The following is a 25,169-nucleotide window of genomic DNA, read 5'->3' as shown; positions in this document are numbered from 1 at the left end:
TGCATTCAGGAAGCAGTTCTGGTGGGCAGCAGTGCTAAACACTGAGCAATAGTACATCCTTATTTACAGTGTAGCAAATATCATAGGATGTTGGAATTCTCAATACCAGTGATCCCCAACCAGTAGCTCATAAGCAACATGTTTCCCTTGGATTAGAGAAAAGACTCACATGTCAGTACCCAAGAGGCCACTCCTCCATTGTGCCCATTCTCAACAGTGCGTAGATTTCCTCGTGCTGGTCTCCATTCCAGTAGACATCAAGTATGGGGGGGTATAGTGGTAGAGAAAACCATTCCACACGTGTAGAATAAAATCAAAATATCCTGCTGTATTGGGGTGATTAAAACAACAAACAGGCATCCATTACAGATGTATTCCTACCCTATGACATGTTAGGTCACCTGACGCATTTCATGCCTCTTTCTGGCATTTCATCAGAGGCCTCCCAGTAGCCTCAAAGCAGGTGCTTGTTTTTTAATCCCATCCATAAGGGCAACACGTGTACTGCCAAACAGAGCCCCCTTTTGGATGCAAGTCCACATAGGAACTACCAATAGCCAATTACAGACCATATTTGGCTCCCCTAGAAATTTTTTGCATGCTTGTGTTGCTCTCCAACTTCTTTTTTTTATACTTGAATGTGGCTCACGGGTAAAAAAAAGGTTGGGGACCCCTGCCCTATACTGACCAGAAATGTAAATTTAATTTGACAGTGTCCTGTGCATATTTTACAATTCTTCATGATCCAAACTTAATATATAGTATCAGCAGCAGCTGTGATTAAAAAAAATGTTTGGTACATTCCTAGCATATGTTGTACAATCTATCTTTCCATTATAGTAACAATATGTTGTCACTTTATAAATATAAAATCTGTATAATGATGCCCTGAGGAGTCCTTCAGACATCTTGGACCTCAGACCCCAGCATTACACTGGTAGCAACAGGCGGCTTAGAACATTTCCATGTTTCTGCTTGAGTACCTTCTCAGGTCTAAACAGAAAGCATCCTTTTTAACAAAGTTTTTCTGAGATGACACACTTTTCTGTGGAACCAGAGAGGACAGAATACCTAACTGTTAACCTGAGACTTTAGCTGATTTAAGCTTATGTTCATGCATTTTAAAAGGAATGAAGAAGAATTAATAATGTCACTTCTACTCCATATTTAGTATATTGTACAGTGACAATGTATCGCTTCTTTTCCATAAGCCCTTCTCAAGAACATATGTGAACAAAGAAAAAGTGCTGTTTAAAATGCATTTAGTACATAACCTAGTACTAAAACATCAACCTGTGATACGTGATAAAAAGCTTGTCTCTTATCATAAGCGTAACTGGAGGGGGGGCGGGCCCTGGCGCAGGACGCGCAGCCGGGCCCCCGCCCCCCTCCGTACACCCAGAACTTTCCCCCCTGTGTTTATAGACACCAGTGAAATGTTCAAACAGTGAAATGCTAGAATTTTCTCTTGCTTCATTTTAATCAAGCTCACAAAATCCACTTGCCTGGTCCTTTAAAGCATCGCTGCTTTTTATAAAGATTCTGCACTACATATTTAGCTGGGGTAGCCTTTCCCATGTTAATTCACCTGAGGATGGCTATTCCAGGTGCATCTTCTTCAATGAAAATTCTTTTCAACTGTTGTTCTTTTTTAGCTTATTTATGTACGGAACACACAGTGCCAGATTTGTTGACCTTATAAATTCTAAAATGACCTTCTTTGTCTCATATGGGTGTTAATCCATATTTAAAGACTTTTTTTGTTTGTCCAGCTTAAAAGCTCTATCCTTGCTGACCAGTGGAACTGGGATATTGACCAGCAGTCTCTCCATTTTTTAAAAAATATATTTTCTTTATTTCCTTGTTGGTGATTTTATTTATATTCTGCATTGTTCTGGATTACTTGTTGGCTCTCTAATATTTTGTGTGAGAAGTTTCATTTTGTAGCCTCTGCTTGCCACATACTTGGTAATGCTATGAATATTGGAAATCAAACTGTTAAAGAGATACTGACACCAGAAAATAGCCTTTTTTATATCTATCATAATATTGTATTTGTATACTATATATAATTTTGTCATAAACCTATTTGCTAGATGCTTTTACATTACCCCCATGTTCCTGTATGAGGGGCTGCCATATTTGTGCAGCAGGAGTCCGTTAGCATTAGAAACTCTGACAAATTTTGAAGGGACAGTCAGGTTGGCAAAACAGTCGGGTTTAGGAACTTCAAGTAACAATTACTTACAAAAGCAGAACTATCAGTAAAAAATGATCAACATGACCTATTGGTAACTTTTAATGTACATTCATATTTTGAAAATAACATTTTTAGTGTCCGTATCACTTTAAAAGATACCAGCATTCCAGCATTCTTATTTATCTTTGTACCTAAGAACACATGGGATATAACAGTCTGTAAAGTCCAAGCTTTAAAGCAATTCCACACATTTCATAAATGCTCAATTCAGCTTATTTATCATTCCTGAAAATCCATACTTTACAAAAAATATATTTTTATATTTTTGAGGTCAGCTGTTAGGGGCTCAAACAAAATGCAGGCAGTGGGTTTGTTTTGCAGCAGCCAAAATGCTAGAAATTATTATGGAATATTTTTGTTCTGTTTCCTGTGGGAAATTGTGGTGGGAAAAGCTTGGTGCATCCCAGGTTCTGAAAACAACTAATCTTTGTGTTAACGGAGTGTAAAATGCAAGCTTTGAGGCAAGTTTTCTGAAATTCCATTAATACTCAGAACATTTTCATCAGTTATCCATGGAAATTTGTTGAAGAGGAACTGTGTTGGTTTTGTATATTTTTAGTCAATTAGAGCAGTGATGGATTTTTTTTTTAATTTGAAAAATTAAGATACTGTTCTGTCTTCACAATTCCTGTGCTTTTTTCCTCAGGGGCCTGATTGTAGCTGAGTTTTGCTTAAAGGAACAGTAACATCAAAAAATTTGTATTTTAAAGTAATAAAAATATAATAGTGTTGCCCTGCACTGGTAAAACTGCATTGTTTGCTTCAGAAACACTACTACTGTTTATATAAATAAGCTGCTGTGTAGCCATGGGGGCAGCCATTCAAAGGAGAAAAGACTCAAGTTACACAGCAAAAGGCAGATAAGCTCTGTAGAACATAATGGTTTTATCTGTTATCCACTATTTAACCTGTGCCATATAGCCTTTTTTCAATTTCCGCTATTGCTACACAGCAGCTTGTTTATATGAACTATAGTAGTGTTTCTGAAGCAAACAGATTAGTTTTACCAGTGCAGGGCAACACTACATGATATTTTCATTACTTTAATTTTTTGGTGTTAATGTTCCTCTAAAAACACACTTGGTAATTCCAGGCATTTTGTTGCTTGTGTGATTTCCAGCTCAGCGGGCAGCAAACAAAATGCCCAAAATCACTCTCTGTTCGGATGTAATCTCCAACACTTGTGGGTTTCATTTGAGAGATTAGGTTGTAGTTGCTCAGAATTGCTGGTTGACACATTTAATATGGACCTGTCACCCAGACACACAAATCTGTATAATAAAAGTGCTGTTCAAATTAAACATGAAATCCAATTTCTATTTTTTATTAAAGCATTCATAGCTGTTGTAAGCTCATTTTAAAAATCTCAGCTGTCAATCAAATATTGCCTGCCCCTCCTCTATGCCCGTGGTGTAGAGGCGGGGCCCGACAATTACTTTCACTTTCCATCCAGCACTTCTTAGATGTCACTGCTCTCCACATATTCCCCTGTTTTAGTCACCATTTAATTGTGTAGCCAGGGCATGGGAATGGACATTGGGTCCCACATTCTGGTGCACAAACAAGATTCTGAGATGATGCAAGGCTTGTCTTAATAACAGTTTCCACAAAATGGCTCCTGCCTGCTTGCTATAATTTTGAAATCCCAGACTGAAGGAAGCAAGATTCAAATAATTTATACAGTGTAATTAAAGTTCATTTTGCTTGACTAATGTGATAAAATAGGTTTTTGAATATTTGTTTTGGGTGACAGGCCTGTAAAGGAATAGTTCAGTGTGAAAATAAAAACTGTGTAAATAGGCTGTGCAAAATAAAAAATGTTTCTAATATAGTTAGTTAGCCAAAAATGTAATATATAAAAGCTGGAGTGAACAGATGTCTAATAAAACAGCCAGAATCCAACTTCCTGCTTTTCAGCTCTATAACTCTGAGTTAGTCAGCGACCTGAAGGGGGGCCACATGGTACATTTCTGTTCAGTGAGTTTGTAATTGATCCTCAGCATTCAGCTCAGATTCAAAAGCAACAGATATGACCCATGTGCCCCCCTCAAGTCTCTGATTGGTTACTGCCTGGTAACCAGTCAGTGTAAACCAAGAGAGCTGAAAAGCAGGAAGTAGAGTCCTGACTGACATGTTATACATCAATTCACTCCAGCCTTTATACATTACATTTTTGGCTAACTAACTATATTAGAAACATGTTTTATTTTGCACAACCTATCTATTTACCCAGTTTTTATTTTTATACTGAACAATTCCTTTAAGCCACATTTTAGAGCAACTTTCATCTGGCCTGTAAGTGCAACAATGACTACAAAGAGTATTTATCAAATAAATGTGGAGTTGTTCTAGTGTCCCAGTTGCTCTAATCTGTATTCCACCTATCACAACTTGTAACTGCATGAGTTGCTGACAGGAGAAAAGATTTAGAGAAGCACATGATTACGCTTATTTCAAGGTGTTTCTGAGTCCGCAAAGAATCTCCCAAACCTGGTAGTGCTCTAATGGATTCTTGCTGTCATGATGAGGTGGATTTTGGGGCCAAAATCTGCAGTGACACATGGAATCCATTCATTCAAATGACACTCCTCCACTGAATTAAAAAAAGCTATAAGATACACATTGTGCATGATATAAAGAGAATGGTATGTACCTTGTCTTATGGCTTTTCTTACAATTAAATATTTTCAGTTCTTATATTTAAAACTTTTTAATTACGTTTTGCTGACAGCAGATACCATGTCGTGGGATCTCTTTTTCTCCCCTTCTGTCTCTTTCTTGTGTTCCCTCCACTTCCATTGTTCCCCAGGGTCATCAAAAAGATTGCATACCTCCCAACTGTCCCTTTTTCGGAGGGACAGTCCCTCTTTTGACAGCTCAACCTGCAGTCCCTCATTTGTGCTGGAAAGTCCCTCTTTTCTCTGCACTGAACAGCCAGAAAAAGAAACAAAGTTTCTCACTTAATTGGCTTTTAGCAGAGAGCCCAGAACAACTAACAGGTGCAAATAAGATACTTTGTTACAATTTTGAGACACAAAAACACAGTTTAGATAAGGAGAAATATTTTCAAACTTTCATAACCTGCCAAATTTTGTAAAACAAACATGGTAATTAGGGGGTGTGGCCACAGAAAGGGGTGTGGTCAAAAAATTGCTGCGCTACATGCGGGAAAAAAATTTTTGTCCCTCTTTTTACTTCCAAAATGTTGGGAGGTATGAGATTGGAAGAGAATGCTCTGCAGCAAAGGGCTTTCCTCCAGTATTATCCAGACCATGCTCGCTGCCTGGAAACTAGTATCATTGTGCATGTATCAGGGCTTTCCTTTGCTTCTCTGTCAGGCCCAGATTTGTGGTGAGGCCTGTGGTGGCATGCCGCTCAGCTGCTTTATGGGGAGCTGTTCGTCCCCAGTTTGCCGGTGCTCAGGGCAGTGAGGGTAGTGCAGGCGGGTGCTAGGACTTCACAGCCTTGTGATTGGACCGCGTGGCCTAGAGGCACCTGCCACAGAAATCGGGCCCTGCTCTCAGTCACAAGTTTTCACACTGTCTTTTTCCAGAAAAAAGTAAGCCAATCTCCCATGTATGCACATTCCTTCAAGGTGTGGCACACGTACCTCCTTACAGAGCGCCTTTATCCCCATGGGGCCTTAACTTGGTCCTTAAGGCATTACAGAATGCTCATTTTAAGCCCTTTGCTGCTATTGCAATCCTATGGCATTCCTGAAACTTCCTACAATGCTCCATACCTTAATTTTTGCCCATAGTAGTGTCTGGATTGGTAAAACTTGGTGAACAAGTGTACGGATGACCCAGTAATTTCCAGCAGATGTCGTTCATTTTGGGAGGAAAGTACTGCAGGCTGCAGTGATTTCAGTTCAGGCCTCTCTTTCTTCCGTCCCTAGTTGTGCGCTTAAGTATGTCCCCATGATCCCTGTGTTACTTACCGGTACTCACCAGTTGTTTTATATAGTTCAGTTATATAGTTCGGTTATATAGTTCGGTTCGTTATCATGGTTACCTGTTGTTGTTGGACATTACTAAGCCTCTTATGCATATAGCTGGGAGGTATAGCATCAGAGGGTGTTTTTTTTCCTAGTGTTGGATGCTATACTTCATGGTTCCTATGTCCCATAGACTTGGAGAAATGGATTTAACCGTGAGTAACACAAAATCCCTTTTTCCAACGCTAACCAGTGTAACTAAACATTTGATATGGATTTTAGGTGTAGGATTTTTCTCTATTATATCTATTTTAAAAAGTTCAACTTCTGTTAGATGTATTAGAAATTCTAAAAAGATTTTACATATTTTTGAGCTTATTTGAAATGTATTAATTAAGGGTTGTTTTTTTTTTTTTTTTTTTTTTTTAAATGGTTAAACACACTTCTGTAACACAAATATCTGTTATTTTCTTAGACTAGAGAAGAAAGAAAAATGGAAGCTATTCTGCAAGCTTTTGCAAGACTGGAAAAAAGAGAAAAAAGAAGAGAACAAGCTTTAGAGAGAATCGGCACATCTAAACCAGATGTGGAAATAAAGGGCAAGGACTTGCAGATGATCTGTGAACCAGAGCTCCCTCAGGTATTTTATGTTGAGTAAATCTGACTGTAAGAGAAAATCTTTGTGACACGGATTTCTTAATAAACTGATGAAATATTAGTTATCATGGTACAGGTATGGGACCTGGTATCTAGAATGCTCGGGACCTAGAGTTTCCCGGATAATGGATCTTGCTGGATCATACCTTGTCTACTAGAAAATCATGTAAACATTACATAAACCCAATAGGCTGGTTTTGCTTCCAGTAAGGATTAATTATATCTTAGTTTGGATCAAGTACAACATACTGTTTTATTATTATGGAGAAAAATAAAATCACATTTAAAAATCTGGATTATTTGGATAAAATGGAGCCGATGGCAGACAATCATTCTGTAATAGGAACTTTCTGGATAACGAGTTTCCAGATAACATATCCCATACCTGTACTTCTAAGTCAAACAAAATAAGATATTTAAAGAGGCAGTATACCCCTGTTCAACAATTCAGTGTTCAAGTTCAATAAATAGGGATGTGCCTATTTTTAAATCGGAGAAAAATCTAGTGTTTTTGTTGTTACTTAATCTAAAGAGGAAAATTGAAGCCACTACATGTTTGTTTCTTATGAGGTTGATAATTAGATACAAGGGCAGTGATGTAACTAGAGTGCGCCTGGCCCCCCTGCAAAAAAATCTTCAGAGGGGTCCAGCACCTTATCTTCATCCTCCTGCCCACTTCCCACCTCCACTTCGTCTATAGTTACTCCACTGTACAAGAACACAGATTATGCCCAAGCATAACGGACTGCTTGTGGAAACAGCCACAACAAAGGGTGAGTGTGGGAACTGTTTGCATAGAGCTCAGTATCTCTCGTTAAACTAACTGTTAATTAAAGGTAAAATACTGCTTTATTGTAAAAAAATAACTACAAAAATATGCATTTAGATTACCAGTGCACAGATAATCACCCTGCATAATAGACTTCAGCTTATCTGTGCAAGGACGAAACATGGAGAAACTTGAATGTCTGTTTGACCTCTTTAAGACAATGAAATAACAATAATCGTAGATATTTTTTTGTGATAAAAACACAATACTGCCTCTTTAAAAGAGAAGGCAAAATGTATTTTCAGCTAAAGATTTTGCTTGTTTAATTTTGCTTATGTATCACTAAGTTAGATGTACTATAGCCTGCTGCTTATTATGATTCTATGTTTGCCTTAGGAGCACTAACAGCTTTGATAAAGCAGCATTGTTCTTCAGTGGTGTGAAGAGTTAAATATAGTTCCTAGTCTTCTCTACCTATCGAAATAAAATGGTTTTAATCTAAACAAAAAGGTAGTATACATTGGATAATAGCCAGGTTGCCTGACCAATTTTCTTAAAATGTAAAGCACCTCTCACCATTTTCTTTTCCCACATCTTCTGAACTAGGAACCAGTTAAGGAAGAACCTGTCAGCAAACCTACTCCTGCCAAAATAAATCGCACAAAGCAGAGAAAGAGTTTTACAAGAAGTAGGACTCATATTGGACAACAGCGTCGCCGGCACCGGACTATAAGTTCCTGCTCAGATATCCAGCCATCTTCCCCAGATGTTGAGCTCGTACCGCAGCAGAGTGAACCAGAAAATATTGCTGTCACAGAAGAACCTCCAAATGAAAGCAGCATTGCCGATACAGAAGAAGTTACAGAGACAGAATCTTGTGCTCAGAAAATGTGTTCTATAAAGTACCCAAAAACAAAAAAGGTATGTGTTCACAGAAAAGTGTTCATCCCCAAAGGCACTGACCAAAGCCAAAGTAAACACAATTTATTAGTATGTGAAACAAATCAGTAAGAAGTGTCTTCTTGCATAACAAATGGTCAGAAAATGAATGTTCTAGTCTAAGGGTATGGCACGTGGGGTGAAGTGGTGTGATTTTCCAGCTGCATCATTCTACAGGCCTCCAAACAGCCAGCCCTTTCCTCCATTGCCCACAGTCAGGATGGCGTTATTTGGCTTTCACTGGCTTCTCTTGCTAAACCACTTTTGCATTTTTTCCTGATATATTTCAGGGATATACATTTATATTTATAAATGTATAGGAAGACATACTGAATATGGCAAAATGAGTCCTCAAACATTCAGATCGTTTTTAGTTGAAGGCTAGTTAAATAAATTTATAGAAGATATACCATTATTTACTTAAATTGTGCCCATTGATAGTAAATAACCTGAAATAAAGACTTGTTATGCCTTTTTTTAATCCTTTCAAGTTTTTCTTTACAAAAAAAAAAAAAAGTTCTCATGTTCCGTCCCTTTCCCTTACTTCTGGTATTAAACTCTTCAATACATCTGTGAGTGGCCACCAGCACTTCCATTTAGACTCTAAGGACGTTTGGGAGATGCTTTCGAGTGATGCAAGTCTGGCCCTTTCTTTAGTCCTGCCGCCCTGATTGCAGCATATACTGGGAGTAAACAATACAGGTATGGGATCCCTTATCCGGAAACCCATTATCCAGAAAGCTCTGAATTATGGGAAGGCCATCTCCCATAGACTCCATTATAAGCAAATAACTCCAATATTACAAAGTGATTTCCTTTTTTTTTCATTCTAATAAAAGTTAAAAAGCCAGTTTAGAGTTTAGGGACTAAAAGGATGCTTTCCTAAATATAAATAAATGTAAAGGAAACATGTTTATTTTTTTTCCCTCAGCATTTGGTAAATGAGTGGTTAAATGAAAAGCATGACAAAGCTGGCAAACCTGGAGAGCCCATGTTGGAAAGACCTTTAAGAATAACCACAGATCCTGAAGTCCTTGCAACTCAGCTGAATTCCTTACCAGGACTAATCTATAGTCCTCATGCGTACACCACCCCTAAGCATTATATTCGATTTACATCACCATTCCTTTCTGAGAAAAAGAAGAAGAAAAATGAAGAAAATGTTTCCAGTTGTTGCAAAAAGGTATTTAAAATTTATTTTATTTCCATTGTACATGAAATGGGTCATCCGCTGGTTGCGGTACCCCGTTATCAATGTATACATATTAATACATAACAAATAAAGAAATAAAAAGGGAAGAAAATAAAAAAGGGGGAATAGAGTACATATTATTAGCATATGTTAAAGATAACAATAGTTATATGGCGGTGCGGTATTTAAAATATGTTTTTATCTACCAGGATGTGTTTACATTAAAACTTACCTGATTCTCATCTTCCCAGGCGCCTCCCTAAAAATAGTTGTTTACCAAGCTATCCTCAAGTGAATATCTGAGAGGCAGATTTTTGCTGTTCAGGTGCCATTCTCATGCTTTCAGCCTCAAATGCATCATTACACATCATATATTTTCAGACATACCAACTGATGACGTGGTTAGATTCTTCTTTAGCTAGAGCTTGCTTTGTCTCATTGATAACAGGACCTGATATTTAGGAAACTTGTATGTTTTCCCTGTGTCTGTGTGGGTTTCCTCTCGCGCAAAAAAAAAAAAAATACAAGCGGCTTAATTGCATCCTGATAAAACAAGGACTGATGTTAATCTCTGTAAAGTGCTGTGTAAATGCATTCGTGCTCTATAAATAACAGTAGATTTAGCTTTAGCTGTGTAGAGCTGGAGGGACGTAATGGCTTATTATTAAGGTTACTGACACATGGGGAGGTTAGAATTGTTTTGCTGCACCGATTTGACACCCCTATCCTATGATTCAGTGGTAATTACCTGGACCTGTGCTGCACTCACAGGCCAGACCAACATCAGATCAAGGTGCCAATGGGCAAAAATCAAAGCAGTTGCAAGGAGCGCTGTGTGGATCATTTTTTTTTATTGAAGATGTCACCTGCACATTCAGTTAACCCTAGTGCTGCCAACAGCTACCCTGAATGGCTGATGAGCCAAAAACCTGGGATTTACAAGCTAAAATGGATAATATCTCAGGAACCCCTGAAAAGGAGAGTTAGTCAATTGCAGAAGTGATCGAAGAGTGTGCCGAGTAAGTCTTTCCTTTTCTACTTGACTTTAGGTTCAATTTAAAGGACAAGGAAAGGTAACCTTATGGGGAGTGCTGATTTGTTAGGCCATTCCTTGTATTTTAACAATAACTGGAATCCTCTTGCTTTAAAGTAATACTTCTTTTAAGAAAAAATGGATACTTCCGTTACAAATCTTTTTTTTTTTTTTTTTTTATAAACTCCAGCGTTGGTTGAAGAAAGCTCTGGAAGAAGAAAATGCTTCACCAGTTAATCCACTTGGTTCTCCTTCTCAGGACCGATCCCAAAGTCCTATTACAATAAATGAAAACAAATGCCATCTAATAATGAATGGCAGCTCTCCACTGACAGGTGAGATAAAAAAAAATAATCCTTAGTTACTGCTAATCTATACTGTGGGAGAGGAAATAGTTTGCAAATTGTGTATTATTACTGCTATTTCCCTTTAAAAGTAAAGTGAAATTAAAAGAACAGAGGACCTTAGTTGCATTGCCTTTTAAAGATGAATACTTTAATGCTGCTGGATGCCTGTGATAGAATAAAGGTTACATTACCAGCTAATTGTTCATAGTACAATGTACTTTAAGGAGACCACTAAGGCAGTATGATTTCATTGGTAACCCCTGATGAAAATGGGCACAATGAATAGGATTTTGTTAAACTTCATTCTAACTATTCTTTTCATTAAAAGAAAATCCATATTTTCTGACATTTTATTTACTGTTGTAAAGCACTAATTAAAACTGGATTTTTTCACTGAACTGCACAGTAAAACTGGTTTCTCAATTAGTGCCAGATATAAGCAAAACCATAGATGCCCTGACCCCATCAACCAAATGTAGGAGATAAAACGACTTTTAGATTTGGATTCATGTTTAGAGTTTCCTTACTTTCCTATACAATATGCAGGTTAGAGTCAATCTGTTTGCACAAGCGGAGATGCAGTTGCTAATGTTTATGTTCCATTAACTTTTTTCATTCTGTATTTTACTTTCGTAGATTTAACAACTCCATTAAAGAAAAGAAGGTTGTATAATTTTCTGGATTGCGATTATTCTGAAAATTCAACACCAGTTGCATCTCCTTATGCTACCCCTACACATACGGATATTGCTTTCATGGATACATTTACTACTCCGCCCAGAGTAAAAGCAGAAGAGGACATTTGTCGCAACAGTTGCAAGCAAACCTATTCACCAGTTACTCCAGTTTCATCCTGCCTGCGTGGGAGCAACATGCATTTTGAGGTAATGTATTGAGCATACTGGCAATGACAAACCAAAGTGTATATACGTGACCCACATCCTAGAAATGTGTTCCTGTAATTTAAACCATTGTAGTCTAGAATCCTTTACTTACCAAAGCTGCAGCTGCAAAACAAAGGACATTTTTTGATTGGATCTTTTCTTTACAGAGTATTTCTTCACCTGATAGTTCGCCAGAAGTGAATCGAAGATCTTTTTGTCAGGAAGTAAGGGCATTTTAAATTTCTTAATAGCAGAAGCCATGCTGAGTGTGTGGCTAAATAAATGTTAAATTTTTTTTTAACCTTTTACAGGGAAACGAGCGGACATCTGCAGCAAATACCAGTTTGTCTGAAGTGGGGCTGCAAGAAATAAAGACTTTTGGCTACTGCAGCCCTAGGAATAGGACAGACATTTCTGGTCAGTGTCCTGGTGAAACTGATGCTGGAGCAGAGGTCCATATTGGAGTAGACATAAATGAACATAGTTCTCTGCAAAAGGCCATGGAGCCTCCACAGGAGAGGACTGAATTAAATAGCCTGCAGGAAACTGCTCACATTGGACAAGGCACCATGTATCCAACTTGGATTAAAAGTCCAAGCAGGACAGGGGTGAACTTCTTATCCGTGAATTCTAATTTAAGAGATTTAACCCCTTCTCACCAGCTTGAAGTTGGTGGTGGTTTCAGAATGAATGAGTCCAAATGCCTGATTCCAGAAGACTCTCGGGGTGTTTTTATAGATGGGGCCATCTTCTGTTCTGCAGAAGAAGGAATTGTGGCTGGATTTGGAAGGTCTCTTAGTTGCGACGGCATCTTAGATGGAAATGGGACACCCCTTATTCCTCCGCAAAAGAAAAAGGTTAGTGGGGCTTATTTTGTTGTTTTTCTTTTTTAAAGAACCTGCAATATATCTTCTTTTTAGCATACTTTCCTCAATAATATTCCTCTTCTACTGCAGCTGCAGTAATCTTTTTAACATTTATTTTTTGTCATGTTTTTTTTTTTTTTTTTTTAATCATAAAGCAAAATCATATCTTGATTCATACTAGTGATGTGCAGGCCGGCCTAATACCTGTGGGTCGGTCGGGTTCGGGCTGACCTCGCATCCCACATTCAACTTTTCGGCTTTATAGCCGCGTGCCTGCTCATCCTGCCCCTTTTGTGATGGCATTGGTGGGGGCGGGTCTATAAAGTAAAGCTGGGTGGGGGTCGGGTATACCCAACACGCACATCACTAATACATACCTAATAACAGCAGAGAGACAGTCTGTTAAATCTCAGTGATAGTAATTCCCTGCCTGCTTGATGTAATTATGAGTTCCTAGACTGAAGGAAGCAAGATTCAAATATTTTGTATAGGTTAATTTTGCTTGACCTATGTGATAAAATAGAATTTTGAATAACTTTTTTTGGGTGACGGCTCCCCTTTAGCACCATATAGACAAAATCCAATAATTTATGGGAAAGCTACCAATTAAGTGTTCCTGTACATAATTATCTGGGGGTATTATGCCAGCCCACATCTCAAATGTCAATCAAAAGAATATAGGAAGAGTCCGAGGTATATGACAAAGGCCATCACTGTATGACACAATAAATACAAGTTTAATAGTCACCTTATTGAAACCAAAGGGCAAAAAAAACCACAGCACCGAGTGGCCGTTCAGTGACAAATGACTGCAAGTTCATTAGGAGTTACACACCTGACAGTAATTGTAGACGTTCATCATTTTTCTTGTTCTGGCCACAAATGCATCTAGAAAGTTACTGCCCCCAGTTAGGGCTCTAAATATTATTTATGGATGGTATGTGAACATGGCCTCATTGATAATTGATTCATGGGCTTTTGAAGCACAACAGTTACACGGACACGTAATATTCATAACTGGATATGTCATTCAGTAGAATATCTCGTACTTTTTGGCCTGTGATTGAATGCTGTCCAGTTGTTAGGGGTCCTGGCACCTGTAACCAAAATAAAAAAAACAGATTGACTGCAAGGGTTTTTATTTTTTTTTTTTATTGCTTATATTTGTATCCTCCATTCTGTACTCTTCCACCATGTTTCAGAGCTCTAAACCCAATCAAGCTAATAATTCTGCTTTCCTTTCTATTTGTTTAGGTGTCATTGCTGGAATACAGAAAAAGACAGAGAGAAGCCAGAAAAAGTGGCTCTAAACAGGAGAATTTATCTCTGCTCACTTTGTCTCCCCATCCGGATGGTCTTGCTGGCAACTGCACCCCTTCTGAAAGCTGTAGTGTTGTGTCAGAGAGTATTGATCCCAATGATAGTAGCACTTGTCTAACAATGACACCTGAAGTCCAGTGTGTTCCTTCTGAAGAACCCGAGCAGTCGCCTCTAGTAACTGACCCCTCGTCCACTGAAAAAACTGATCCTGAGGTCCAATGGTAAGGACTCTAGTTCTAGTAGTATCTTACTTGATACTATATCAAGTCTGTTCAAATAGGACTTAAAGGAAAACTATACCCCCAAAATGAACACTTAAGCAACAGATAGTTTATATCAAATTGAATGACATATTAAAGAATCTTACCAAACTGGAATATATATTTACATAAATATTGCCCTTTTACATCTCTTGCCTTGAACCACCATTTCGTGACTCTATCTGTGCTGCCTCAGAGATCACCTGACCAGAAATACTACAACACTAACTGTAACAGGAAGAAGTGAGGAAGCAAAAGGCAGAACTCTGTCTGTTAATTGGCTCATGTGACCTTACATGTGGTTTGTATGTGTGCACAGTGAATCTTACGATCTCAGGGGGCGGCCCTTATTTTTTAAAATGGCAATTTTCTATTTATGATTACCCAATGGCACATACTATTAAAAAAGTATATTATTATGATAATGGTTCATTTACATGAAGCAGGGTTTTACACATGAGCTGTTTTACTCAGTATCTTTTAATAGAGACCTACATTGTTTGGGGGGTATAGTTTTCCTTTAAAGGGAGAAAATCTCCATCATAGGATTTATTTTATGCCACCTTCCACACACTTTCACCATAAAAAAAAGACTTTTTTCAATTGCTTTCCCAAAATGTAAGGTTAAAGTTTAATGTTCCTGTCTCCAGTGTTTCAGTCTAGCATCTTGGTAATCCAGGGGCATCTGAACTGTTACAATTTGCTACATTTAGTTCATACAGTAGTTGATACATTTCTCAGCAGCATCTGTGCAATATTAGCAACTATTGTATCAATTCTAACAGCTGCCTTTAAAGGGGTTGTTCACTTTTGAATTAACGGTTAGTACGATGTAGAGAGAGATATTCTGAGACAATTTGCAATTTGTTTTAATTTTTTATTAATTAAAATTTTTGAGTTATTAAGCTTTTTATTCAGCAGCTCTTCAATTTGCATTATAAACAATCTGGTTGCTAGGATCTAGGGATGCACCGAATCCAGTATTTGGTTCGGGATCCGGACTTTTTCAGCAGGTTTCGGATTCGGCCGTATCTTTGTGTCAGGCCGAACTGAATCCTAATTTGCATATGTAAATTAGGGGCAGGTAGGGAAATCACGTGACTTTTCGTCACAAATGAAGAATTTTTTCCACTTTTTTCTTTCCTACCCCTAATTTGCAAATTAGGGTTCAGATTCTGGTCGGTATTCGGCCGAATCTTTCACAAAGGATTCGGGGATTTGGCCAAATCGCAAATAGTGGATTTGGTGCATCCCTACTAGGGTCCAAATTACTCTAGCAACCATGCATTTATTTGAATAAGAGACTGGAATATGACTAAGAGAGGACCTTACTAGAAAGAAGAGTCATAAAAATTAGCAATAGCAATTAGGGATGCACCGAATCCAGGATTTGGTTCGGGATTCGGCCAGGATTCAACCTTTTTCAGCAGGATTTGGATTCAGCTGAATCCTTCTGCCCGAACGAACCAAATCCTAATTTGCATATGCAAATTAGGGGTGGGGAGGGAAATCACATGACTTTTTGTCACAAAACAAGGAAGTAAAAAATGGTTTCCCCTTCCCAGCCAAATCTTTCACGACGGATTCGGGGGTTCGGCCGAATCCAAAGTAGTGGATTTGGTGCATCTCTAATAGCAATTCATTTGTAGCCCTACAGAGCATTTGCTTTTTAGATGGGGGTCAGCGATGCCTATTTGAAAGCTGAATAGAGTCAGAAGAAAAAGGCAAATAATTAAAAAACTATGAACAAGTACTTGATTGCTATACTCAGTCCATAGTAAATTGGTCTCCACCAGTTGGGTTATGATGACCGTTTCTTTTGTTTTTACTTTTTCTAGTGTTTTCTGCTTGCATTGTGCTATGATGTTATATTGTCGAAACTATTGCTGGAAAAATTGGTACGCATATGTACATAAAATAGTTCTGTATCATGGCCGGTACATCGCATTCTGTAACAGTAACTGGATTATATATATTGATGTTAACAGAATGTATTTTGGTTTTATATTTCTGTTAGAGACTACACAAATAAAAATATTAAAAAAAAAAACTATGAACAATAAATAATGAAGACCAATTGAAAAGTTGCTTAGATTTGGTCATTCTATAACAGTGATCCCCAACCAGTAGCTCGTGAGCAACATGTTGCTCTCAAAGCCCTTGGATGTTGCTCCCAGTGGCCTCAAAGCAGGAGCCTATTTTTGAATTCCAGGCTTGGAGGCAAGTTTTGGCTGCATAAAAACCAGGTGCACTGCCAAACAGAACCTCAATGTAGGTTGACAATCCACATAGGGGCTACTAAATGGCCAATCAAAGCACTTATTTGGCACCCCAAGAATATTTTTCATGCTTGTGTTGCTCCCCAACTCATTTACTTCTAAATGTTGCTCAAAAGGTTGGGGATCCCTGTTCTATAACATACTAAAAGTTAATTTAAGGGTGAACCACCCCTTTAATCAAACTCTGAGATTCTGCTCAGCAGGGACAGAGATAGCAAATGTATCAATTTAAAACAGTTAGTCGGCAAACCCCCCCCCCCCAAGAGCTGCTTTAGAAGGTGAATAATACTCTTCAATATTAGAAAAACTGTCTCAAATAAAAAATAATCTGAATCTTTTATTTTTGGTGAAATATCTGAAACCAACTGAACTGAAAAAGTGTTTGAACAACCCTTTTAAAAGAATAAAATACCCCATTGTTATGTTATATTTAGTTGGGTTTATGTAACTGCCAATAATAAATATATATTCTGTTCAGTTTTACACATGTACACGATTCCTCAAAGTGAGAGGAAACATGTTTGACTGACCTGGACCATTTACCCACACCCATTAGTCTGTCAAGAGTATTTCAGCCCCTCCCTCACCTTGTTCCATTTTGAAGTGATAGATTCTGGGAATTGAAGTCCATTGCACTGAACAACCCTGCTAGCAAAACAAATTATTTGTATAATTAAATTCCCATTCTGTCCAATGTGTTTTTCCTTAGGGCTAAGGCAGCAGTTTAGGGTTTGTTTATACACTATCTACTTTAAATAAATAAATTACTTTCTTTACAGTTGAGAGATCTTGAGAAAAATGACAAGTTCTTTATAATGAAAGCATATTTGTCTATTCTACCTGTAAGCCTGTATGTATAGATTTACAATCCCTGTGTAGTTTTTGTGACTGTATTTCTATGTGTTTCTCAGGACTGCATCAACATGTGTAGAACAAGTCAGGGAGAGAAGTTATCAAAGAGCATTGCTACTCAGTGACCACAGAAAGGACAAAGATGGTAAGTGATTTGTATGCTCCTCATATATTCAGTCATTTCTTTTGGCTCACTGAATGCTTTTTCCCCAGATTAAAAAAGAAAAATGCTGTTTTTAATACCCCTGTGATAGTGTAATAGAGGAGCAGTAACACAAATATGTAAATGATTTGAACTGGGTTATTATTTCTATCCAGTTTCAGTAGAAATAGTTATAAAGTAGAATACCTCATTGTGACTACAGTGAGAGTGTCTCCTTTTTTTTTTTTTTGCTCATGTGCATTGTTGTTAAAGGGGCAATATATGCTCTTTTTCAACAAAACCTCAACAAACATGGGTCCTACTGTAATTAAGTTCTATCCTTTTAATACCTTGCGTCAAGCAAGAAAATTGAACCACTTTCTAACTTCCCATGTCACTATAGCAGGGAGGGTTTGTTTACACACAATTCATTATCTGCATTTGAACAAAATACCCTGTTCATAGAAGGTAAGAGTAAAGTGGAGCGCAGACATCACTCTTTCTTTCTTTGCTGTATAATCATTGGAGTGTACTCGACCTGGCCAGTGTAATATTCACTTAAGTATCTGTACTTCATTACTAAACCCAGACCAACTTACACTCCCATGACTCAGCTCCAAGCAAACTGTTAGTCTGATCTTTATAGCTGATGCATGTGACACATGTTGGCAAAAGAATGAAGAGTGAGATGGAGTTTGGTATTGCTGGAAAGAGAAAAAAAGATTGAACTAGAGATTATTACCTACTTAGGGACCAGTGCAGAAAATAAAGCAATATACATAAATATGTAAGAAGCTTTTCAGTCAACGCCCATGCCATTCTCCGCACACTAGCTGACAGTTTATTTTGTTTAAAGATGCTGACATAGAAAGTGGGGGCTCTGATAATGCCAAGGAATGCCAGTCGCCAGACGTATCCAATAAGAATTGCAGAAGTCCTAAACAGAATAAGGTAAGGCTTTGCACCTTCTAAAGGGACACTCTGTTTTTCATTTATTTTTTATTTTGTAAAGACCTGCTATCACCTTTTTGTTATTTAAAGTTCAATTTGCATTAGCAACCACACATTTTCCCAATCGTATATCTGTCTATATGCACGTGTGTATACAGATAGACATAAAATAGGTAAAATATCATAATTCCACATGTGCCCCATACCTACATTATATTGCACATATAATTCTGTATATGCTTCTTGCTTGGGTGATATGCAGTTTCTAACAAAGGTTAACAAAGAAGTAGGCTAGATCTACTGCACATGCTCTGTACTGCTGTCACTTACTGAGCAAAGGGACCCACTCACAATTTTTTTACATTTTTTATTTAATTTTGACTTGAGACAAGTTCCCTCAGCCGTTAGACTTGTGCTCTAAGCTTCAGTGTTTGCGGGTCCCAATGCTAATAGAGCGTATTAATATGCATCTGCACTGGCAGTGTTAGGCAGCTTCTAATGTGTGTATTTGCTGTGTCAGGCATCTGACATTTACAGTAGAAGGAAGTAGCTGGGGTGGATTCAGGCATTTCTCTGACAACTAAAATACACTTAACCTGCCATTAGCCTCAGACTCTCTGAATTCACTTGTATAAAATATATACACATGCACTTGTAAATAATGGTATGTGAGTTCCAGGACCAGATCTGAAATATATTGTATATAGTGAGAGACACTCCTAAACCCCTCCTCACTGTTCCAAAAAAACGTGTTACCTGAAGGCTGGAGAATGTTTGAGCAATGTCTAGAGCAAAAGCAACTCAGAAATTGCTAAAAATGCTCCACATAGTGGTAGATTTGAAAATATCACCAAGGCAAGTAAAGTAGGAGCAAATACAGAGTTGTTGTTCACTATGGGGAGGATTTAATAGATGAGAGCTGTCTCTGAAAGCACAGGATCCTGCATAATAAGCAGAGCTGGCTGCCTACACACCATTGTTACAACTAAAACAAATACATTTGTTGGTTCACAAACACAGTTTTAAATGGTGGAATGAATTATTTGCAATGTACAAAGTGTAAACTGGAATCAACGGAAGATGTCAATTGATTAATTCATTTTCCTCTTTTTTTTTTTTTTTTAATGCAGTCCTGTACTTTGGTGCCGAATTCATCTCATGGAAAGACACCCTCAAAGCTAGATCCTGCCCAAGAAACCATGGGGAATGCATCAAGTGTTGATGTTAATTTGTGTAACACAGACTCTCAGAAAGGAGCTGTTTCTGCTAAGTGTCACATGCCTCATTCACAGAAGCTACCTTCTACACCTTTACAGTTGCATTGTCCATCATCTCCTCATCTGGAACACCCTCCAAAATCTTCAACACCAGTACAACATGGTTATCTTTCACCAAAGCCTCAGTCACAAAAAATGGGTTCTCCATATAGGCCACATCATTCCCAACAGATTCAGGTGGGAAAACCACAAAGAGATACTCATACAAACTTTTACCCTGTAGTGCAAAGCCTTCAACCTGCGAATCCCCAGCCAGCCAGTGGCCAGTTGTTTTCCCAGGCCGGACAGTGCCCTACTGTTTATACTCCCTTTACTCAACAGACCGTCGGCAGTCCTGCTCCTCCTCCACCACCCCCACCTCCAACAGCAACTTACTATCAAAACCAGCAGCCCTCACAAAACTTCCAGAACTACAATCAGATAAAAGGAGCGGTTGCCCAACAAACTGTGTTTACACCTGGTCCAAATCCAGGTCATCCAACTGCAGCAGTGGGACAAGCAGCAATTCAAGGACACCATGTGAATTCAGGACATTATTTGCCTTCTCAGAGCCCAAACATACATCTCCAAGCTGCAGGGGTTCCACCACCCCCGCCACCACCTCTTCCAAACTGCCATCAGCAGCAGCAGCAACACTCTGTTCAACATGTTACAAGTCCAGTTCATACAGTTCCAGTAGCCAGTAGCTCACTTATTCATTCTCACACATCAGGGCATCATTTACCTCCACCGCCCCCTCCACCACCTGCTCCAAGTCCTCATCATTCTCATGTTCAGCATGTAGCAGCGGGGCACCAAAGCCTGCAAGCACAGCACCAGCATGTTTTAAATACAGTTCCTCCTCCACCCCCTCCGCAAGCAACAAATGTTTTAGCTGGTGCTGCAAATCACACGGCATTGGCACAAGGCATGCATATGCAAACTCATCAAGGACCTCCTATTTTTTCTTCAGGAGCTCATCCTAGTGTAGCACCATATTCAACACAAGCTGCACTTCATAACCATGTTGGACCTGTACCTGGCCACAACTCTCATATTCAGACACAAGGACCAACCAGTATTGGAACACCTGCAGCTTTTTGTCCACATCCTGGCTCTGTCCTTGTCCATGGAGTTCAAGGATCTCCTCAGGCATCAGCAGTGCCCGGCCAGGTTCCCATTCATAGGCCACAGGTACCTCCGACCTTCCAAAATAATTACCATGGCTCAGGATGGCATTAGAATTGGACAACCTGTGTGTTAACATTTTTAAATGTTCTGTAAAATAAACTGTATATTTTATATGTACCTTATAAAGGTACTTTTTATGGCCTGTATATGAATCTTTGTACAAATCCGGTGCGTTTTCATTGTACTTTTCCCCTTCTGATTTTGTTTTTAAAGTCTGAGAACTGTGTGCTTTTTAAGCCAGTACTGAGTAAACATTCCAGTTTTGTTTCCATTGGGTTTCCTTTACGGCAGTAGCGCGATTACTGCAGAACTTGTACATTTGCTCGTCTCGACGTCGAGTTGATCTCCACTGTGTTTTTCTACATGTGGCACTAACAGGCCTCCCTTCAGCCTCCTCTTGTGCTACGTGAGCGAGGATGTAAGATTAGAAATATGCACCCGTTCAGTTTCAATGTTGCACCAAACATGTTTCCATTAGTTCTATACAACATTGTAAATTAATGTATAGTTCTGTTTTAACAACTTGACTTCATTAGAAGTTCTGTAAATACTGTATTTTGCTTGTATATGGCTGAAAGCTTCCACCTCATTTGATAAAACATTGTACATATATATATTTTTTTTCGCAAACTATAATCTTTGTGGAAGTAGTACAGTATATAACATGTAATTTTTGTAATATACTGTCACATTACAGCACTGGTTGGGCATTTTAATTCATGTTAATAAATCACGATTGTCAGTTTTATCAGGTTAGTCCTTTCATACATTTTACAAAAGCAAATTGATGCATAAATACAGCACTTAAAATGTATATTAAAATTACGCCTCAGCACTTTTTTTCCTGATGATTCTAAGCCTTGTTTCTGTTGTATTCATTTATATAGCAGCACAAACCTATACAGTGCTTGACAAGGTAATACATACAAAAAGAGGGGTACATTTCTAATAAACAGTGATATGTAAGTGCTGGGAGTTTCAATAACTTTGGTATGAGGACTCTGACCCAAAGAGCTTTCAATTTGAGGAAAGTGAGCTAGAAATAAAATGGAGAATATTTTTATGGCTGACTCCGCTAGTCCCGAGCTTAGATTAAGAACTGGGAGAGACCACATGGGGAGATAGGGGCAGATATACAGCAGTGAAAATAAACATTGAACACCTCTGCGGTTTTCTCAGTAAATATATTTCTAATGGGGCTACTGCCATGAAATTTACACTGGATGTCCGTAACAACCCAAGTAATATACACATACAAAGAAGTCCATCAATTACGTTATGTGTAATAAAGTGGAATACCACAGGCACTGTGTATTGACCACATGAAGAAAAGGAGGTGCAAAAAGGCATGGAAAGACAAGAAAGCTGCTGAAATCTGACAGTACAGGTATTGGAGCCGTTATCCGGAAACCCATTATCCAGAAAGTTCCAAATTTCAGAAAAGCCGTCTCCCATAGACTCCATTTTATCCAATTTTTTAAAAATGTTTTTTTTTCTTTGTAATAATAAAACCGTACCTTGTACTTCATCCAAATTAAGATATAAAAAATCCATATCGGAAGCAAACCCAGTCTATTGGGTTTATGTTTACATGATTTTCTAGTAGACTTGAGGTATGAAAATCCAAATTACAGAAAGATCGGTTATCTGAAAAATCCCAGGTCCTGGGCATTCTGGATAACAGATCACATGATGGCTGATAAAAAGGTTTCTCATTACCAAGCTATCACAAAAGAAGCACCTGCTGATGGGTAAAAGTACCAAGCTCTCTCAAGACCTTATTGTTGCAAAACATACTGATAGCATTGGTTACAGACGTATTTCTAAGCTTCTGAATGTTCCAGTGAGCACCGTTGGGGCCATAATTCGGAAGTGACAAATACATCATTTCACTCTAAACTCTGGCCATGACCAGGTACTCCTCGCAAGATATATGGCAGAAGAGTCAAAAGAATAATTAGAAGAGTTGTCCAAGAGCCAAGGATCACTTGTGTAGAGCTTCAAAAAGGCTCCAGGAACCTTCGAGATTTGAAGGCCGTTTGTGTGGAAGAATGGGCCAAATTCCCACCTGAGCAATGCATGTGACTAGTATTAAATACATTTCAAGTGTGTTCAATACTTATTCCCTGTGTCATGCCACATCATTTATGGACTAACTTGTTTTGATTTCTTTGGGTGGATTATTTGGGTTTCGACATCTGGTGTAAATTTCATTAGCCCCATTAGAAATATATTTAATGAGAAAACCGTTGATGTGTTCAATACTTATTTTGCCTGCTGTATAAAGAAGCGCAAGGGGGAAAAAAATCCAGGACAGGAGAAAACTTTTTTTTTTTTTTTAAATGTGCCGCTCAACAGGGAGCCAGGAGGAGCCTATAGTAATAAAGGTGGTGGATAAAGGTTTAAATGAGATGTTCCTGATTTTAAATCTCCTGGTGAGGAATCCTCTCTGGGCTGAGAAGGTGAGGATGGGGGGGGATTAAGAGACACATGCTTAGAAACTTGGATTTAGGGTAATGTTGTTTACTGGAATGTTAATTGGAGGGATGGGTTAAGGCTGTTGCCTTTGTACCCCACTTGGTTCCACTGAAATCACACTGATTTCCCCCCCCCCTCCAACAATTTTCCATCCGGACTAAAGACCCTCGGATCCATCATTCTCATGCCATTATAGGCCTGGATGGTCATACATCTCCAGATGGCCAGGGAGTTTTTTATTCAATTGGGAATACGTTTAAAAAAATTTTAAAAAAAAAAATTCCTGGCTTCATTCAGGAGTTGGGTGTCAGATTTCCATTGGCTGATCCAATATATACAGTATTTTGGGGAGGGGGTGGAGCAGATGTATTAGAGCTCACTCGAATAATTTATTCCAGCACAAAGATATTTAGCTTTTTATTCAGAAGCTCCCCAATTTGCATTCCAGCAACCTGGTTGCTAGGGTCCAAGTTACTATATCAACCATGCATTGATTTAAATACAAGACTGGAATTTGAACAGGAGAGATCTTAATAGAAAGATCAGTTATAAAAAGTAGCAATAACAATAAATGTGAAGCCTTATAGAGCATTTGATTTTAGATGGGGTCAGTGACCCCTATTTGACAGCTATAAAGAGTCTGCATAAAATAAATAGCAAGTATACTCTACACTGCTTTAGAGGATGTGATGGGGAGGGTAATGTTTATCACACAGGGTGGCAATGCCCAAATGTAAGAATTCTGATGTAGAATATATGCTCTTACCAACCCATACAACACATTTGAAAAAAAACTCAGTGGATTTTGATAAAAAAAAGATTGTCAAGCCTAGTAGTTGACAAGCAAGAGACCTTACAAAAAATATATAAATAGATTGCCCCAACAAATAAGAGTGACATTATATAAAAGTACCCTTACTGTTAAAGGGTAAGGAAAGGCTAAACACAACAATGGCTCTATACCTTCTTCATGTGATACTGACACTAAAAAAGGACATTTTAAAATATGAATGTACATTAAAAGTTACCTGTAGGTCATGTCACCCCTTCCTAATTAAATAACGCATTCTTGCAAGAAAAAAAGGCTTTCCTTGGGGCATGTTTACTAACATTGGAGATAAATATCTGTAGACATTTCTGGAGATGTGGTCCATGGCAACCAACCAGCAATTGAGGCCCCATACACGGGCCGATAAAAGCTGCCCACAGAGTGTGTGGGGCTGTCCCCGATTGATATCTGGCCGAAAGTCGGCAAGATCTCGATTGAGCAGGTTAAAAAATCCCGTTGGATTGCGGCCGCATCTATTCGTGTTTGCGGACCTGCAATCTGACCGCCCATATCGGATCCATTATGATCCAATCTTTGGGCCCTAGGGCCCATTGTCGGATCAGCCTATCGCCCACTTCAATGTGGGCATATCGGGGAGTGATCCGCTCGTTTGGAGACACTGCCAAACGAGCGGATCTCTAAGTCTATGGCCACCATTTAAACAGTCACCTGCAAGTTAGAAAACAAAAGCAAAGATCTGATTGGTTGCTATGGGCAACATCTCCAG

At 38.5% G+C, this 25,169-nt stretch overlaps 1 protein-coding gene across 4 annotated transcripts in view; it reads left to right on the top strand.

The window, feature by feature from the left end:
• The window catches only part of kmt2e.L (lysine (K)-specific methyltransferase 2E L homeolog), a 61,434-nt gene extending 39,464 nt beyond the window's left edge, over window positions 1-21,970 (top strand). For all 4 annotated transcript variants that reach the window (XM_041586528.1, XM_041586529.1, XM_041586527.1 and 1 more), the window contains 11 exons: window positions 6,673-6,837; window positions 8,230-8,544; window positions 9,494-9,745; window positions 10,978-11,122; window positions 11,771-12,018; window positions 12,186-12,242; window positions 12,330-12,875; window positions 14,139-14,425; window positions 17,655-17,740; window positions 18,594-18,688; window positions 19,819-21,970. In XM_041586528.1, the coding sequence (XP_041442462.1) occupies window positions 6,673-6,837; window positions 8,230-8,544; window positions 9,494-9,745; window positions 10,978-11,122; window positions 11,771-12,018; window positions 12,186-12,242; window positions 12,330-12,875; window positions 14,139-14,425; window positions 17,655-17,740; window positions 18,594-18,688; window positions 19,819-21,186 (3,564 nt within the window). In that variant the 3' untranslated portion in view covers window positions 21,187-21,970. The remainder of the gene's footprint in view (window positions 1-6,672; window positions 6,838-8,229; window positions 8,545-9,493; window positions 9,746-10,977; window positions 11,123-11,770; window positions 12,019-12,185; window positions 12,243-12,329; window positions 12,876-14,138; window positions 14,426-17,654; window positions 17,741-18,593; window positions 18,689-19,818) is intronic.
• The last annotated feature ends 3,199 nt before the right edge of the window (window positions 21,971-25,169 follow it).

The sequence above is a fragment of the Xenopus laevis genome, chromosome 3L, assembly GCF_017654675.1.
Source record: "Xenopus laevis strain J_2021 chromosome 3L, Xenopus_laevis_v10.1, whole genome shotgun sequence".
Taxonomy (NCBI): Eukaryota; Metazoa; Chordata; class Amphibia; order Anura; family Pipidae; genus Xenopus; species Xenopus laevis.
The sequence above is the reverse complement of the archived record's forward strand: the minus strand, read 5'-3'. Positions and strand labels throughout refer to the sequence as shown.